The 19,499-nt window shown below is 44.2% G+C and overlaps 1 protein-coding gene across 1 annotated transcript in view; it reads right to left on the bottom strand.

Annotated features, from left to right (window-relative positions):
* The window catches only part of AOAH (acyloxyacyl hydrolase), a 166,932-nt gene that overhangs the window by 89,836 nt on the left and 57,597 nt on the right, over positions 1-19,499 (bottom strand). The window contains exons 5-9 of the mRNA XM_064575047.1: positions 14,056-14,115; positions 8,754-8,824; positions 2,526-2,586; positions 1,455-1,525; positions 555-603 (exon numbers count right to left, since the gene is read on the bottom strand). Of these exons, the coding sequence (XP_064431117.1) occupies positions 555-603; positions 1,455-1,525; positions 2,526-2,586; positions 8,754-8,824; positions 14,056-14,115 (312 nt within the window). The remainder of the gene's footprint in view (positions 1-554; positions 604-1,454; positions 1,526-2,525; positions 2,587-8,753; positions 8,825-14,055; positions 14,116-19,499) is intronic.

The following is a 19,499-nucleotide window of genomic DNA, read 5'->3' as shown; positions in this document are numbered from 1 at the left end:
AATCATATATTAGCTCAAGACCCCACAAAACGTGGGTCTGCTACCATTGTTGTGTTTGGTTGGGCTTTAGTCCCTTTCTCTTCCTGAAAGCTGCAAACCTGTTGTTCATGGAGAGCTGGAGCTCCAGCATTAAATGCCTTGAGATGTAGATAAAGGGGTAACTACAGGGTAATTTCCACCCTGCCTGACTAGCTTTATGGAATAGAAAGAAAATGGCTGCCGTGAAGAGGTGGGAGCAAGAGGTTTGCTCCAACAGCTGTCTGGGTCGCTGTAAAACTTCGCTAACAGCACTCTTCATTTAATTTCGCCTGATTCACCACAGAATAAAGGGGTTAGATGCAGGTGACTTCAAGGGGCTGTGACTAACAGACCCTCAACTCTCATTACATCCCTACCATCTATCATGTGAGATCAGAGTCTTTACCCCTCTTCAATTTGCAGAAAAAGGGTGCTTTCATCTGTCATCTTCTTCCATAGGACTGACTAAAGCAAATAGGCTTTTAAGGAGGGCAGAACGTCAGAGAACGGGGCTAGATTTGAATCTAGTTGCTTACCCAAATGCCATTACAGTTTGAATCCTCGTGTATATCCCAGTTGTCTGGCCTAAGAAGAAAACACCAACATTGGTTTTTAGCATATACTTCTTGCCCCGTGAATGTTAGCTGAATGAATGAATGAATGAACAAGTGCTGTATGAAGTGTCATTGATGGACAGCATGTTCTTCAAGGAGGAGTGCCACTCATGACTGTCAATGGCACACGGAAGCCTCCACTGGCCTCTGCCATTATCTCAGTTTTGGATATTTTCTGGGCACCATGGACTAATTCCAGTGGCCTCTATTCAAGGACTGTATTGTGGAATGGTGCTGGTGAGCAGAGTGAATGAATCTGTAGCCCACTTTATTTAGATAGGTGAGGCCATTACAATTACGCTCTACACTCCCAAACATCTGGTATTCTGAATGCTGCGGCCCTGCAGTCACGGCTAAGATGAAGGTTGGCATATCCATTTTCTGAAGTCCGAGATGTGGCTGGCTGAACATCAGCCCGGGACTAAAATATGACATGTGGTCTACTCACGGGAGCCCCATGCTCACTCCTCACTCAGTCTTGCATGTAGGCCTCGTGCAGGAGGCTGGACACAAGTCCACCATAACCTGGGGACTCATGTGTTCCTCTCACTAGACTGGAAGCTCCGCAAGGGGAGGCCCCACTTCCATTTTGTTAACCACCGACACGAGGCAGAGTGCTTGGCAATGAGCAAGTGCTCAATGAGCGTTTCCTGGACAAATGATGAATGAATGCTGTTCTTTCTTCACTGAGCTTTGCTTCAGCGGGGACACGGAGGTCCCTTCTCTCTTTAAGTACCAATCCCCTAGGCTGGGGTTGGAATGATGCCTCCTACCTGCTTTTTAGAAGGTAATTGCCCAAGTCAGCGATGAGCAGAGACGTACCTTCTGCCCGGGTATGCCATCTTGTTGCTGTCATTGCAGTCTCTCCCTCGCCAGGTGTAGCCCCTCAGCGTCTGGAATTGAAGAGCACACACAGGAAGGTTCATTTCCGCCCCTTGTTATCCACAAGGAAGGGCAGTCAGAGCTGTCCCGGGGTACTGACATGCGTAATTCTTAATTCCAATACAATCCAGGAACGCTAGAGATTACTAAGAAATTTACGATTAATATGCTGAGTCATGCAGTGTGAGGTAAAATGTAATAGAGTCCCAGAGCCAATGCCAGGTGGTAGTGTGTGTGCATGTGAGTGTGTAGGTATGTGGGCATGGGTGCACTCACAGGTGTGGCCATGTGCATGCATACTGTACGTATGTGTGTGTGTGTGTGTGTGTGTGTATACACTTCCACAAATGTTCCTGAACTCTCTGAACTTTATTAGTCATCAATCTTCTTAGCCTCCAAAACAATTGGTTTATTTGGTCAAATGATTACTCATTGTACTGGATAACTTAAAAGTCTCTAGCAAAACTGGCTAGTTATGTGGATTTATTATATGATTGAACTGTCTTGATCCTAGATTTGAAAGAATCAAGAGTCATGATAATATCAAACAATGTTTTTATTTCCCCCATTCCCAGGTTGAATAACTGAGATCCCACCAACTTTGGGGAGTTACATCTGCCACTTGCTTGTTTGATTTTGCAGAGAACATCCTGACATCTTACTGCTCTAAATCAAACATGTGCATACACGTAAACACAACACACACACTCTAAAAGTAGGTTTAAGAATTTCCAAAATAATTCTCAACACCTTCAGATAACTGAAATACCCAGCTGGGAATGGCTTCAGGAAACAAAAACAGTCTCGGCCTAAAGACCCACTCTGATGGTTCGTGTATTATTAAGATGCCAAAAAGTCCATAAAAATCATGGAATGGTGTATTATCAAATTATTAATACATTCAAATGGAATGTATTAATCTTTAGTGAGTCTTGTGTCACTAAAGGAAAGATATTTGTAGAAAGCAATGCAATATTTAGTGAACATCTGGTTACTCTTAACAATACTTACTGGGAAAATGCTGTATTTGTCTGAATCTCCATCTTTGAATGGCACAGAATTTTCTATAGCTCTAGAAAAAAGAAAACAAAACAGCTGGTGAGCTAAGAAAAAAAAGAAACTGTGTTTGTGAAAACAAACAGAGACATTTCAGATACAGCTATGTTGAGTATATGTGATAGAAGTCCATTCTAAAAATAAAATGAAGCGCCTCCATGGTATGGAAGAGTGCCAGGCAAACTTTGCCAATCTCTGCTCTCCACCTAATTAGAACTATTTTCTCTCTGATATTAATCTGGCCCATATGGGGAAGTGAAATAATCACATCAACATTTTAGAGAACATAGGATATTGATGTTGAGATGCCCAGAAAAGAAGGAGACTGCATTTTTGGTCCAATGAACTCAGCACTACAGATTGAATTTGTGCCATTTTACACATTCTGTGATGGAAGTCTTTTCTTAAAATCTACTCTTTTAAACCACTAACTCTAAGAATCTTGAGGCACTTGAGCTGGCAACGTTCATTCCCATTCATGAGCCTGGAAAACCAAAGACTCGGATGTGACTGATGACCAAGCAAATACATGCTAAAGCCACAGACCCCTCCCTCAAGGGAGGCTCTCTCCCTGTGTCCTCACTACCAAACTTTTCCCAGCTCCTGCTTGGCAAACACTGCTTTCCCTCTAAGAAACTCTCTTATGGGGTAGCAGTCTAGTGCCATCATATGGCAGGTTGAGGCTATTTTCAGAGCCTAGAATGTAGAGAGTAACATGAACCTTTACAGGATTTATTAAATGGTCTTTTGAATCAAGAGCATTCCAGCAGTTGTGAGAGCCTCAAGGCAAATGGATTCAGTAAGAGCCAGCATGGAGCCTAACTGGTGTCTCGGAGCCTGTCTTACTAACTCTGGGATGGTGGACCCCCCAGAAGTCTAGGTAATAAGCTTCTCCAGGGATGGCCTCTCCTATAAAACTAGGTCGTTTCCCCCCATGTACATATTTGACCTCTTGGACAACCAGTGTAGTTTTCTAGGTGAGAAAAGGAGGTAAGACACACACACACACACACACACAACACACACACACAACACACACACACACAGAGGGTACAGACCCAAACAATTATATTTTCAGCCTGGAAAAGGTGCTAGGTGAAAGGTCCCACCTAGTACTCCAAAGCTATCCCCCACCCTTGCAATCCTGAGGATGGGAGTTTGAAGGAACAATGATGGGAGTTTGTCTCTAGAATTGGAAAGTGAGTTCATTAAATTAATAAACAAATGAAGCAGATGAATTAATGAACAGATGAAGCAAATTAATAAGCCCATGAAGATCTGCTTATTTTAAAGGCTCAAAGTAACTAACCCAAACCATACATTCTAGACACAGTACAGTAGATTGGTCATCCAAAGTAGCATAAACTACAATTTACATAAACTCCACAATCCCTTATTCATAGTCTCCAAACCAGAGTGCTAAAAACTGAGTTGTTGTTTAACTTTGCAGAAAATTCATTTGGTGGTAAAACTAGATCTGAACCGATATAAGGCAATTCATCAGCTTTACCCTACTTAGTGTGAATATTTATACATTTCACTGCTGAAATATAAATGTGTTTGATCAGAGGTACTGAGAGTGTTAGGTGATCTATGGTCACCATATGTTGATTTTCTTAAAATCTGGAAAATTCTGAATTCCTGATCACATCTGCCTCCAAGGTTGTAGATAAGACATTGTTGATGTTTATTAACATTACTTCTGCCAAATTGTATCTAAATCTGATACTTCATTTACCTTATAGATGTCTAGTTGTATGCTGAAACATACATCATTCATTCATTCATTCATTCATTCATTCATTCATTCATTCATTCCACACGCATTTCTGGAATCCCTGCTGTGTGCCAGACACCATGTTAGATATTAGGGATGAATATAAGATACATTCCAGTGCTAGAGGAGCTTCATGGGGGCAAACAACTCATCAATAGGCAACTACAGTGCTACGGAGAAAATGCTGTAAAGGGTTGTGCACCATGAGCGAAAACACTTCTAATGCTATACTGGGAAGAAGGTAATCTTAAATTTAAATTTAAAGGATGAGAAAGCATTTTCAAGGCATGTAATTGGGTAAAGAATGTTCTAGTAGGAAAGAAAATCATGAGAAGCCTCTTAACATAGTTCTGGGTTCTGAAATTAGACTCTCTGGGTTTGAATCCCAAGTCTGCTGTCTACTTGCTATATAACCGTAGGCAGATTATTTAATCTTTTGTACCTCTGCTTCCTCATTTGTAAAATGGGGCCAATATTAGTACCTGCTTCCTAGGGCTGTTGTAAAGACTAAGTTGGTTCCTCCATGGGAAGCATAAAGACCTATGCCAAACATGTGGTAAACACTCACAAAACATTAGCTCTTTCTATTATTTTGTGCAATGGTAACAGTTATTCCAAGGATAATTTCTAGGGCTGGGCAAACAGGAGTCAGGTATCTGCTCCTATGGCATTTTAGTTTCTGGAACAATCCCAAATCCAATCCATGTACCTTCTTCAGATTTCCGGATTTCCAGGCACACAATGTTCTACCCAGTTATCTTGTTGGCCAGCACAGCTAATCACCTGCTCAGGGATGAATATAAAATATATTTCCAATAGAGCCATTGCTCTATGACTACCAGTAGTCAAGCTAGCGGGCTTGATCCAGTGAGCAATTGTAATTGCAGGTGAATGTTATTCATTACATAATAGAATAGCTATTCAAGTTCAAACTCCCTAAAATTATTTCATGAAACTGGGGCATTACAACAAAAGAAAACTAGGGAGACTAAAGTTTCCATGTGTAGCTATCTCACATTTGAGTCCCAGGCAGCACTCCAGGGCTGGGAATGGGTCTGTTTCATATGCATGTGGATGTGTTAGATGCATCTCTGTAAGATGAAATGAGAGCAGAGAAAACCAGGAAAGAATACACCCGGGCTCACCTTGGTGGCAGGGACAGGGACCGATGTCATTGGAAGGAGTAGGTCATGGGGAAGAAGGAACGAGGAAAAAGAAAAAAAAAGAAAAGAATGATGAACTAAAGGTAATTAACATAGGCTAGGATAGTCTGTATGCCTTTATGTGATATGATCCATATGCGGGTTTATGCATATGGAAATTAAATAACAAGAAGAGATTATTAAGAGGGGACTCTCTTGACTTACCACTGTTACAATAAAAAACAGTGCACAGGCACTGTGAATTCTGACCAGCACAAAATAAAAAAGAACAAAAAACTTGATTGCCCTATGGTAGTAGCTTAGTATCCTATACATTTCTTTTCTAGTAAAATAGTGCCTTTTCTTTATTTATTCTCTTGTTTCTTCACTGAGTCCCTACTAATTCTTTTTTATATATATATATATATATATATATATATATATATATATTTTATTCTTATGTTAATCCCCATACATTACAACATTAGTTTTAGATGAAGTGTTCCATGATTCATTGTTTGTGCACAACACCCAGTGCTCCATGCAGAATGTGCCCTCCTCCCTACTAATTCTAAGCAATGTGTTAAGTACAAGGATAAAAGGTTTACTAAGAAATGGTGTCCCCTCCCTCTAAGAGTGGTGGGTGGTATGGGATCCTGATGGGGAGAGGCCATAGAAGAACAGCATGCAGGAGTAGGCACTGGTGAGCTCGGGGTATGGAGGGCTGGCCAAACACCTGGTAGCAGGGAGCTGGAAAACCACCCATGGTGGGGACACCTTCACTCTACTGTAGGCGTTAGACCAAACAGGATGCGGCAGGAGAAGCACAGAACAGGAAAAGCATTCCTACTGGGAGGGATTTTACTGAAGGATTATGTAATAGAAGACACATAGGTCTTGTCTCTACCACCTGCTGACTGTGCTTAGGGGGTCAGACATTCAATGAACTGGAACCTACTTGGTCATCCAAAAGTGGGGCAAAGAGTCAAGGGACAGACAATTGAGAGGCTCTGAGCCTGGCCTTTGCAACCAGGCTGCTGGGTTCAAATGTCGGATTTATCAATTACTAGCACCACGGCCTTGGGCAAAAGACTTTACCTCTTTAGAAAGGAGACAATAATGTCATCTGCCATGTAGGGTTGCATTGACAAGAGTTCCTAGTGCGTAGACATTACCAGATAACTTAGTTATTGTTATTATTACTAAGCCACAGGTTGTTTTGAAGAATAAATGAAGCTGCATTTAAATGTGCTCTGTAAACCATAAAGCACTGAATAAATTGTGATCTGATGCAAATTATACTCAAAGCACAATGATTTTTTTAGAAAGAAGAAAAAAAACACACTGCTTTTGCTTTTTCATAAAAGAAAAATTTCCCTTTTAAATAGTTTCAGGAAAATCCCTGGTCACAGATGCTCTTGAATTCAATTTTTCAAAGGTGGTTCAGTTGAAGAGTTGTCACTTTGGGTCCTGCTGGCCCATGTTTGACATAGAAAATGCAATGATGCTTTCAGCAAGGAGGGGCAGGTGTCTCAATTCAGTAACAGCTAGGCATGATGAAATGATTGGGGGCCTGGGGAGCTGCCTGCATCTCAGCCTTCCAGCATCTTCTTTCATGTCAATTTCCCCTCTGCTCCCCATGTCCTGGTAGTCTTTGTCCAGCCTATTCATGAAAACTGGTGTTGATCCTGTTTCTGGGACCCAGGTCAGCACTTTGCACAGCTGCCTTATGGGAGTTCACGTGGGCAGATGAACCAGGAAGTTTTAAAACTCTTGGATCTCCAAGAGGCTTTGAATGTAGGTCAGAAGATAGTCTCCTCTCCTGAGAAGCTTTCACAGCAGACAGGAGATGTTTAGTGGATTGAGCTCCCATGAAACTCATGAGATGAAGGATGGAGGAATGTAGGAAAAGTGCCTCTTCGTATGGGTTGGATTGTGTTCACAAGAAGTCATGTTGAAGTTCTAACCCCTAGTCCCTATGAATGTGACCTTTTTTGGAAATAGGGTCTTTGCAGATGTTACAAAGTTAAGATGAGGCCATTAGACTGGGCCCTGATCCAACATGACTGGTGTTCTTATAAAAGGAAAAGACAGACACACAGGGAAGACAGCATGGAGGAGGCTGGAGGCAGAGACTGGAGTGTTGCAGTTACAAACCAAGCAACAACAAAGATGGCCAGCTACCACCAGAAGCTAAGAGTTGACTCGGAACGTCGGAGACACTCTCAGAGAGAGCAGAGTCTCAGAGGAACCCTGCCAGCATCTTGCTTTCAGACTTCCAGCCTCCAGAAGGGGGAGAGGATACATTTCTGTGCTTCTAAGCCACCCAGCTTGTAGGTATGTTATTACAGCTGCCCTGAGTCCAGATGCGCAGCCCAAATCACCTCCAAGCCCTTGCAAGGAGAGCTAGACCCACCAGACACACCTGGCAGCCTGGGAGAAGTGATTTCTTTAAGACTCAGTGTCCTTCACTGTGAAATGGAGTAATACCTCATGGAGTTGTTGGGAGAACTGATGCAGACAGGTTTGAACATTCCATGTGTGGCACCCACAGCAGCCACAGTCACATGGGAAGGGGCCAAGTGCAAGGTAGAGCCTGTGTTACTTTGCCTCTTGGTCCAGTGTCCCTCTCAGCACACCTTTCCATCCTTTAATGCCATGGACAGTGATCATGATGACACCCAGCACAACCCCAGACTCAGAGTAGAGCTGGGGTATGGGATTTAAAATGGAGATGGGAGGTCCTGGGAATTCGGGACAGTGTCTCCATATTGGCAACACTGTTTATACATATCTGAGCCAGAGTTTTTCGGTAATGGGTTGGGCTCTGTGAAATAAATTGGTCCCATTCCAGCCTCGTTGAGTGCCCTGGACTAAAGATGCTCAGATTCCCTTTCCTGACGAGGCACTGACCTTGACCTTGTCTGTGTCTTACACAGCAAGGAGGGGCTGTCCCCATGTGTGGCACGGGTGTGCACCAAGCTGCCCAGAAGTTTCACTGGCAGGCTGCGTGCCGGCCCAGGGTATAAGTCAGGCTTTGAGGTTCAAAGATACTGGTATGCGGTGGCTTTCCAAAATGAGTTGTGCAGAGCTCATTTGTCTTTTAATTTCTGTACCAGTCATGGTATGAGTCGTGAGCAGCAAACACTTTCACCTTTGGGAAGATGACTTTTACATCACGATCATTTTAGTCATTGGAAAACAGGGACAACCAACGGTGCCATCTCATGCCAATGCTCAGGGAGGTAGAAATAGTATACGTACGATTTAATCCTCTGACAGATCTTGGCCAAAAATGGGAGGGAACAAACATCAGAACTACTTCTGGAATGTTTCTGGAGAGGAAAAAAAAAATAACAAAAGGAGTTGCTTAGTTCAAGGAATAGTCCTGTAACTTGTAAAGGCCCTTCTTCTCCTGCTGGCTCCATAGTCTGGATTTCAGGAGCCTCTTTCCTTCAGAACCTGGGCCATCTCATTTAACTAAATTTACCTCTTGTTTCTGTCCCCACACTCCACCCTCACTCTGTCTCTGTGCCTTTGTTCTTGTGGGGGCCTCAGCCTGCAGCTCTCCCTTCCTCGCGCTGCCTGCTATCCCCACCTTCACCCATGTGCCACCTCTTTCCAAGAAGGTCTGGCCCACTGTGGTCTGTTCCACTTGGCCAACAATATTCTTCTCGCTCCTTGTACTCAAGGGCTTTGAGAAAGTGTTTGACATAAAGAACATATTCAAATAGAAGAATCCCAGCCTACAATGAGAGAAAGTCAAGACTAATAAGAGAGACATGGCCAGGGCTTGGGAAGAAGGAAGAAGGAAGTCCCCTTTCCTGGGGGATGCCGTGGGGGCAGGTAAGGTGTACAGATGAAGCTCCTCAAGCTTCATGAGCAAGGGATTTCAGAGAGCAGTTTCCGTAAGACTCTAGCTGTGTGACAAATGAAAAGCCCTGGCTTTTTACTGAGAGGTACTTTTACAATGATGTGGTTTCCATGATGCTTTCCCCAGAGAAAGAAAAAGACAACAAGGTAGAAAATTTAGAAACTAGCATTTATCAGTGAAGGGGGAGAGATGGGTGATTTTTGGCAGCCCAAAGAGTCCTTTGGATGGCTATGAGTTGGATCAGTAGTGTTGGTGATACATTGATCCTGGCAGAGGAGAACAAGGCAACCTCCTTTTCAGGCTATGAATCAAAGTTGAGCAAACCTTTGTGATGTTTGCTCAACTTTCTAGGATAAGAGGAACCATCCTGATTGGTACCCCTGTCCATATGCAAGACATGGAGACAGAAGAGGCTGTCCTTGTCCTCATCAAGCTTACTGTCTAGTAGAGTGTAGGGGGGATTATCTCAGCTCTTAGCATGCTTTTTGAGGTCTGTGGTGGTCCCAGCATTAACACGGCTATCTAGGAATCCAGAGGAGGAGGCAGGAGATGAGCCTGAAGTCACATAGGAAGGATGCTGGTAGGAAGGAAGAGACAGATGTTCAAGGCTCTGTGACCCCAAGTGTGGTCTACAGACTTGCTACAGGTGCAGTTTGTGAGCCCCACCCTGATCTACTGGATTGGAAAGCCTGGGGTGGGTCCTGGGAATCAGAGCCTCCTGGGAATCAGAGCCTCCAGGTCATTCTGATGCTCGCTAAAGTTTGGGAACCACTGCTCTAGGCCCTAGCTGATGAAAGCGTGATCACAAACCAGGAGCATGGATGTTGTCTGGGAACTTTTGGAAACGCAGTCTCAGGCCCCACAGCAGACCTGCTGAATCAGAATCTATGATTCATCAAGGTCCCAGGTTATTGGAGCGATCTCTGAAGTGGGAGAAGCATGGGTCTTCACAGACGGAGCACCAGTGAGGTGCTGTGGTGAGGTGTGTTCATACTCCCACAGCAGTATGAACAGGTGTGGCATCTCAGGGGCCACCGAATGTTTCACCCTGGCTGGGCTGTAGCATAGCCCAAGGACGTGGTGAGCCACGGAGGGGAGGAGACATCATGACTAGCCTAAGATGCCGCAAGTTGTGCTACCCTGTGGGGGATTACTGAAGGTGTTAAGCAGCGGGATCACATTTGTATTTCAGAAAGTTATCCTGGGGGTGAGAGGGTGGCCTGGAGGAGGTGAGCTGGGGCAGAGAGACCTGTCGGCAGATAAAGATCCTGAGACCTGATCCTGGGGTTTCTAATCTCAGCACTAATGCTATTTGGGGCTGAATAAGTCTTTGTTGTAGGGCTGTGCTGTGCCTTGCAGGATGGTTAGCAGTATATGTGGCATCTAGCCATTCAGATGCAAGCAGCCCCCAAATGTCACCAGACATTGCCAGATGTCCTCAGGGGAGGGGTGGGGAGGACCGAGTTGCCACTGGTTGGGAACCACTGTTGTAAGGCGGGAGGAGGGGGATGGTGGTGCAAAGGAGGGATATTTAGAAGGTTGATTCCAGAGACCTGGTAACTGATTGAGATGAGCACTATAGACGCACCATAAAACAAACACCAGCATGAAATTATACTACAACATTGGTGGCAGTTTGGAAATACAGACACATTCTGAGACTCCGAGTTCAGTCAGGTTGCATTTGAATGTTTGAGCTACGTCTTTGAATATTTATTTGAGTCTGAAGGCCTTGGTCTAATTAACCTAACGACAAGGTAGATTTTAACACTGATGTAACCAACACATCAAAAAAATTTATGTGGACAGCCTTATAATTACTGCACAAGAGGTACAAAAGAATTAAATGTTATAATTGCACAGCTGTTCACTGTTAGGATTTAACTGAAGGCTGCGGCTGTCTCTGACGTTCACTGTGCAGAAACTGGGTCTAGGGTGTGGACAATAGATGATGTAGCTTGCCCAGGGACAACCCGCCCCCCCAAGCAGAACTCCCCCTGTTCAGACAGAGGTTCTAATTATCCAGTCCTTTCATCACATAGCATGGGAAAGACTAACCTCTTATCATTTACTTGCAAAGAGAAATGAGACAGACAGAGAGTAATGTTGCAGAAGTCCTTCCTTGCAGTTTACCAGCCCTTTCCTTTCAATTTGAACGTTGCTAGACAGAGGCAAAATGTAGGCTGTTATTGATTCAGCAATGGCTTTTAAAATATTGCGCCTGGCGGCATGTAATCCCATTTAAATGAAAGTCTCAATCTGGGCTGTCCCTGGGTACAGGAGTCATGCAGGATCTTCATTTAGCAATCTATTTGAACCAGTTTCTGCTTGTATCCTGAGCTTTCCCAAACACCAGGACGTTAAATGAAAACAGAACAATACACAAGGGTTGAATAAAGAAAAAATGTGGTGACTGCGGTAAATAGAAGGTCAAAGGGGAGAGAACAACTACTCTTCTATACACAGCCAAACCAAAGTTGAATTTCTGCATGGTGAAGTACTTTTTAACCCTTGCTATGTATTATTTTACTTGGGTTTAATTGCACTGGGGAAGATGATTCTATTAAGTAGGTAGGTTTTTGATCAGGGATGTCAAGTACAGTTGCACAGGTCGTGCTCTGCATAATTTTAACCTACATAGCCTGTGATGTGAATGGTGCTTCCTGAGATTTAGTGCTGAGGAGGTCTGGTTGAGAGCTATTGGCATAGTGGAGAAGGTAGGAATTCGGATGTAGCTGGATCTGGATTTAAATGATGGGTTTCTCCTGACTAGCTGTGGGGAATGAGCACATTACTTAACATACCTGATCTTGAGTCCTCTCGTCTGTAAAATAGGGTTGATAAAAAAATATACTATTTTCTATGAGTTTTTGTGAGAATTAAGTAAAATGATTCCGTAACTCAAGGACTCTAAACCCTTAGATGCTCAGTTTTCTGCCAGATCCATGAGGAGCCTCTCAGGTCCTCACTGAGAGGCAGATATTTTCCGGAACATTCCCTTCGACAATACTTCACTTTTCTCCAGTTTGACAGGCTGTGCTGAAATAATATACAACCTACTGTGTGCTTCTTTCTGCATCCTGGCTAAGTCTGCAGTTAGAGCATCACAATGGAATTAATTGCTGCCAATATCAGCTGAGCAGTGACTCAGAGACACTTATTTGCATTTTCTGATTATTTTTAATCTAGAGAGCACATAAATTGGAGGAGGTTTTTGAGGAGTTTTGTATTGTTGTTCGGTAGATTTTTTTTTTTTTTGGCTTCTCACAAGGAATTAGTGGAATCGGGCCCCATGAATGACGCTTGCAATTCTGATGACAGAAATGAAAACTTGTAAAATCCTAATTAGCCTTTGAGTTAATACCAAGGCAGTTTGTGCTAGTGGAGTTAACAATGCTCTAAGAAGAAATTTTTAGATGCACGTGGAGAAGAAAGAATGAAGAATCGTATTGTTCTCTAGTATTGCTTAGAGTTCTGAAGGTGGTCAAGGGTTTCCCGTGGTGTTTCAGTCTCTTGCTCCATGGCTTTGGCAGATTAGCTAACCTGCTACTGTTGGTCTTGAATTACTCACTGAAATAAATAATGGTTGGCAACACAGATATTGTGATTGATTAATTGTGTAGAAATGCCTGAATATTGCCCATTCATTGCACACCAGCCTTGTACATCAAAACCCATATGCCCCCTCCATAAGTGGGGTTGCCAGATAAAATATGGCACTGAACATACTTATACTAAAAATTTATTCATTGTTTATCTGAAATTCAAATTTAACTGGTCTCCTCTATTTTTATTTGCTAAATCTGGCAAGCTGAGCCATGAGGGCTTTTTCTCCTTATTTCTGTGCTGCTAAATCAAGATTACCTTAAATGTACTGCATCAGGGTGAATGATGATCAGGGTGATGAGAGAGAGGCCAAGGACGAAGGCTATGCCCTCTCAACTCTGATGAACCCTTCCTTATTGCTGGGATCTTTAGCATGGAGGGAGACTTGGTCCTTTGAAGGTTTACTTTTTCTGCTTCCTATTCAGTTGGGGCTCATTTGCATCCAGAGCCTAAGTCAAATACTTGACTCTGTGATAACGGATTTGAACTAAACATAGTATTGATTGAGTGCTGGGTAAGCACTTGACACGCATCCATTCTTGGTCTTCACACCCATGCTTTGACAAAGGAGCACTACTACTGTCTCTGTCTTGCTGACAGGAAAACGAGGCTCAGCCTGAGGTCACATATTTAGAAAGTGGAGGGGCAGGAGGATAGAGCCTCCTCCAAAATGGTCTACTAGAGAGTAGCAGTCCTCACCTGTGAGTACCAGAGGACATTTGGCAACATCAGGAGACGTTTTTGGTTGCCATGACTGGGGAAGGGCGATGCGGCTGCTGGTATCTAGTGGGTAGAAGACAGGGATGCTGCGATACCTTCCAGTGTACAGGACAATGCCCACAACCAAAGAGTAACTAGCCCCAAATGTCAGTACTGCCCAGTTTGAGAAACACTGCTGTCGAGAGAGGGAGGAGAAAAAGGAGGGGGAGGGGCTCACTTTCCTACTTAACTTCACTGCAGCTATGGTATGTTGTGGGCTTGGATCCAGAGCAGCCCTTGGCCTTGGCCTTAGGGGTGTGAGAGCAGGGGAAGGGGAAGATGAAGGCGCCAAGTGGAACACTGGGATTCTTCTCATCCGTTGCTTACCAGAGTTGGGGATTTCTTCACAATCTGTCTCGCCTTCTCTAGTGTAAATTTCCACGGCTCCTATAAAAACAAAGTTAGACAACGTTACAGCTTGTGTCTCATCTCTTCTTTCTATGTCTTTTCTGAAGTTAGAATCTTTAAAGTCCGTAAATTTGCAGTAAAGAAATTATTCCATAAATTTGTGAGAAAATAATTCGCAGGAAGGCAATTTCATGCTAATAACTCTTTATTAAGGGATTTACTCTGTGCCAGATGCCAGGCTAAGTACTTTGCAAACAGGATCTTATTTAATTTTCACAACAGCTCTGAGAGAGTCGACCTTTTTATAGATGAGGAAATTGAGATACAGGAAAGCTAAGAAACTGGCTGAAGATCGCAGAGCCAGGGTCTGGCAGAGACCCATTCTGAACTTCTACCTTCCCACCTGCTCTGCTACACAGAGGTCTCTAGGTACCTTCTTGAGTCTGGAAACCCCACGGCAGGAGGTGGCCAACAGCTCACCTGAGTGGTGACTGCTCCCATACAAGGTAACACCCCATCTCCCATTCACCAACTCTTCTGGTTCCACATCCCCATTCTTTCAACCATGGCTAGAGCATCCACGTGCATCTTCTTAGTTCACATGGCAAGTATAAAGAGTTAGGTGATTATGACCAATGACTATTGTTACAGAATTCCGTATTTGTGTACTTGTGGGCAGTTTGGGAGGAAAGTAACCCTGGGGGAAGGGGGTGTGGAGTATTTGCTCCCAGCACTGCTTCCCAGATCTCTTGTCCTCCCCTTATGCCCCGACCCTGCCACATTCTTCGTCGTGCTGCTCTCTGTAAGACCTAGGAGAGCCTGGGTGATGGTTTGCACATCTGGGTTCAAACCCCAGCTCTGCTGTGCATTAACTGGGTGTCCTTGAGCAAGTTAAACTCTGAGCCCTTCAGTATCCACAGACTTACTTCCGTAACATATAAGCAAGCCCTATTTTTATCGTCTGTAACATGGGGATGATATCCACCTCACAAGGGTGCCGTGAGGATGACAGAACATGATTCATGTAAACCCCCAGCTTAATAATTGATGGGTTGGCTGGAAAATTTCTGTTTCAGCCCCAAATTTCCCCTCACGCAAATCAGTAGGGAAGCTGGGATTGTGGGAGAGTGCCATAGTTCTCATTCCAGGAAACTGAGAACATTGTCCCTGCATTTAAGCAGAAAGAAAGGGTACGGGAATGGGACTTCGGAGCTGGCGGTCAGCAGGAGAGGCCTCCTGGGAGATGTGACCACTGCTGCTAATGGACGTTCAGGACGTGTGTTCTTCACCTCCCCATCCCCGGGGAGATGCCTTCCTCCATTATGGAGCTCTGTGCGATTCTGAAGACCTCAGCCATGTTGAGTGAACATGGGTGGAGGAGTGACCATTCAGTGTGAGCTTGGGTTGGAGCCAATTTTCTGGCAGGTGCTTTAGGAAGGAGGAGAGCAGAGCCAGCCACAGCTTGCCCTCTACGGGCTGGCTCTGAAACCCTCTGCCTGGCTTCTGCCCCAAATCACACTCCTCCAGCTCAAAATCAAATGATGACAACCCATGGCTCTTGTGTCAGAGGCAGCAGGACCGCTGACATCTAAGAGTGCATGTTAGCAACTCGAGAAGAAAAGCTGCTTTCCAGGTCAGTCTGGTCACCAGGATGCCCTTGTACGGTGTGTGTTTCTTAAAACGCTGAAACATGAATGTGCCAGTTGGTGAACAATCATGTCCCTGAGCCCTTGAGTGTCCCCACCACGGGCCTGGCCATACAGCCTCTCCCGAGGACTCCCAGCCTTCCTATGATCAGTCCACAAAGGGGCCAAAGTCATGGTACAGCCTCAGGGGTACCTGTAGACTGGGCTCCAACACCACACCCAGTGTCCAGTCTGATTGGCTGACAACAGCCCCCAAACAGTTCGTTATAATCCTCACTTTAAGAACCTAGATCCATGAATGCAATTTTGGCTTTTTCTGGAAATTCTCACAAATCCTGGAAACTCTCTGGTAAGTAAGCCTCTCTGGCAGGGTCATTGTAAGAAACTAGATTTAGACGCAAATTTCTGTCATGGTGCCCTTTTTGGCTGCTCTCATTAGCCTAAAACACATTCTCCACAACACTGTAACATGATGTTGGTGCTCCCCTGCCTTAATCACGTACCCACTGCTTCTCTGCTTGGAAATACCCCTTTCACTCTAAAACCCAGCTCAAGCACCTGAAGGGCCCAGTACAGTCCTTGCTACATACTAGGTGCTCAACGGATATGGAAATAAAAAGAAAACATTTATGATAGTATGTTAACCAAGGAAAACAGGCTACCAGATACTACACATGCAGAAACAGAAATCCTGCAAAGAAATAGGCCACAGTGATTGTGGGTGACAACGTTTTTCCTTTTGGTTCTTTCTTGTGTTTTCTAAATTTTCAATAATGAGCACAAATTCAGCAATACATGCTTTTTAAAAAGAATTCAACATATGTTGCCCTGTTTCTTCCCGAAGAAACAAAATCATGCTCCCGGCAGAGGGATGCAGAATGAGAACCCCGGAGATCTGGTGCAGAGAGACATTCCTGCCCTCCCAGGGCTTCCGGGCTGCCGAGGAGACAGAGTAGGAAGGAGCAGAACAAGCAGAAGTGAGAAGGATGGAGAGAGGCCTCGGCAGGGTCTTTGTAGGACAGGCCACTTGGATCCCCTTGAAGGAAATAATTTGCGTTTCATCCAGCTTGGTTCTCTGAGGGGACCCATGTGGGGTGAGGGATAAAGACAAGCAAGCAAAACAAACAAACGAAAAGCCCAGTGACGAGGTTCTGCACCAAATGCCTTCTGACCCCACAGTGCAACGTGTGATAATGTTTCTGTCACCCTCCCTGGAAGGCCGAGGGCAGGTTTGCCAGGACCTGGCTTGACCAGAGCACTACTTGCTCCCACAGTTCAAGTGCACAAATGCCAACATAAAAAAAGAGAATCTGGATACCAGGTCTGATCTTTTGTCCCCAGAAGAAAATGGATATAAGGATTCAAAGATACTTGGAGGGGCGCCTGGGTGGCTCAGGTGGTTAAGCGTCTGCCTTTGGCTCAGGTCATGATCCCAGGGTCCTGGGATTGAGCCCCGCATCGGGCTCCCTGCTCAACGGGAAGCCTGCTTCTCCCTCTCTGTTTGCCTCTCCTCCTGCTCATGCTCTGTCTCTCTGTATCTCTCTGTCTCAAATGAATAAATCTTTTAAAAAAATTAAAAAAAAAACAAAGATAGTTGGAAAAGTTAATTTTTTGCTTGTTGTGACGACAGGCAAATGGGAAATTGTTAGCACTGTGCAAATGAAGATAACTGCTCTCTCTGTTCAGTAACCTTTCACTGTTGGCAATCTGGTGTTTAAGGCAGTGCTTCTAAAGTATGAGGACCACTCTTGTATCCTCCAAAAAACTGAGACTTCAGTGGAGAGCGCAACTGTAATCAGGGGTTGAGAGAAAGTTTGGGGATAGATAGTGAGCTGGATATGAACCCTTTCTAGTCGGAAGTGACACTGGTGTTTATGACTCAGCTAGCGCAATCATCGGAGGCATAAGCAGATTCTCCATCAACAACAAGGGGCTTGGCTCTGGAGTGCTCATTTGATCTGCTGCAATTTGCTATGGTTGACTCTTTCCAGTTTCTCATTGCTTTCTCCCTCTGGTTATAGTGTGTCCTTATTCCAGCTTCAAATCCTCTTCAGGGTCTCTTTAACATTCTCATGAGTGGATTGCCAAGGAGGCCCCCACACAGGCTTACAGAGAGACAAGCCCTCAGCATGGGAGCTTAGAGTCCCAAGAACCATGGGTATGTAGAGTGTATTTATTTACTCATGAACTTGGAAAACTCCAAGGACAATATGGCACGGTGTCCCAGAAGGCTGCTAGAGGGGTAGAGGTCGACCCTTTGCTTGATCATAGTACATAGTAACATATATCTATGGTAGTTTGTGGAACACTTCTGTCTAGAATGATTTAAGTATTCATCCAGACCAGAACCAGCCCAAAGTCTTCGGACAAGAGGAGAGGTTCGGTGACTACCAATCTTCAGTGGAAGATATTTAAATGTTGTATTGATTGCTAGGTCATGGTCTCCATCATCATCTTCTATTTAAAATGAGTTTGGACTCCAGAGAGCTTGTGGGTTTGAATCCTAGCTTTGCCATTCACTAGTTGTGGGACCTTGGGCAAGTTACTTAAGCACTCTGAGACTCACTCTCCTCATCTGCAAAATGGGGATGATAATAATGTGTGTGTGTGTGTGTATATATATTGAACAAGACAGCACTTGGAATAGTGGCCTGCATATAGTAAGCATGACATTAGTGTTAACAGCAATTGATGGTTTTGAGTTGTTATGTCACCAACACATAGCTGGAAAAATTACAGTAATTATAACATCAGCCTACAAAAACGTATGCTGTATTTTTTTTTAAAGATCTTATTTATTCATTTGAGACACAGAGATAGAGCATGAGCAGGGGGAGAGGCAGAGGCAGAGGGAGAAGCAGGCTCCCCGCTGAGCCAGGAGCCCGATATGGGGCTCAATCCCAGGACCCCGGGATCATGACCCGAGCTGAAAGCAGACGCTCAACCATCTGAGCCACCCAGGAGCCCCTGTAGATTGTATTTCAATGCTCTTGAAAACTACTCTGAGTGGAAAACGGAGAGGTTACATAATGTAAGCAGGCCACTCTGCAAACAGAGCTGGTAGTACTCAAGTCTCTAGACTCCAACACCTTTTCCACCATGACCACACTGCTTTCCAAGAACAAAGTGAGCCTGAAATATTAAAATATGACTTCCAAGGTTTCATCAGGGCTTAAGGGAATGGCAAGGGGAATTCACATGGAGTGTGGATGGTTTAATGCAAAGAATCACAGGATCAGGGGAGAGAACTGGATCTGTATGGCAACAACCTATACACCTGTATGGAAATGCAAGTACAAGCATAGTAGCCAGCATAGGACTGATCGTGAGAGAGAAAGAGTCATTCAGTCAGTCATTTCTTTGTGCATTCATTCATTCTATTCATTCATTCCACAAACACTGATTGTCTAGGCTCGGTGGCAAATTATATATTAGGGATGTAATAGTGAATGAGACATACTCCTTCTCATCAAGGGTTTTATAACCTGGGAGAGAGGCTTGGCAATAAAATGTAATTAGAATACAATGTAGCAAGTGTTAAGTAATAATTACCATTATTCCTATTTTGTAGATGGGGTAAACTGAGTCTTAGAGTGGATAAAGTCCAACGTCACAGAGCCAGTGAGTGGCACAGTCCAGATTCAGTTCACACCCTTTGGGCACAAAACCTGTGCTTTTAATCCCCCTCTGGGAGATGTTAATAGGTGTGCTAGAAAAGAAAACTGTTGTTGTTTTAAGTTGAAAAAGTTTGGGAAATCTGTGAACTAAACGCTCCTC

Source organism: Mirounga angustirostris, unplaced genomic scaffold (genome assembly GCF_029215605.1).
Source record: "Mirounga angustirostris isolate CCGP_5_RB_7025 unplaced genomic scaffold, mMirAng1.0.hap1 SCAF_12, whole genome shotgun sequence".
Taxonomy (NCBI): domain Eukaryota; kingdom Metazoa; phylum Chordata; class Mammalia; order Carnivora; family Phocidae; genus Mirounga; species Mirounga angustirostris.
Note: the sequence above shows the minus strand (reverse complement) of the source record. Positions and strands in the feature narration are given on the sequence as shown.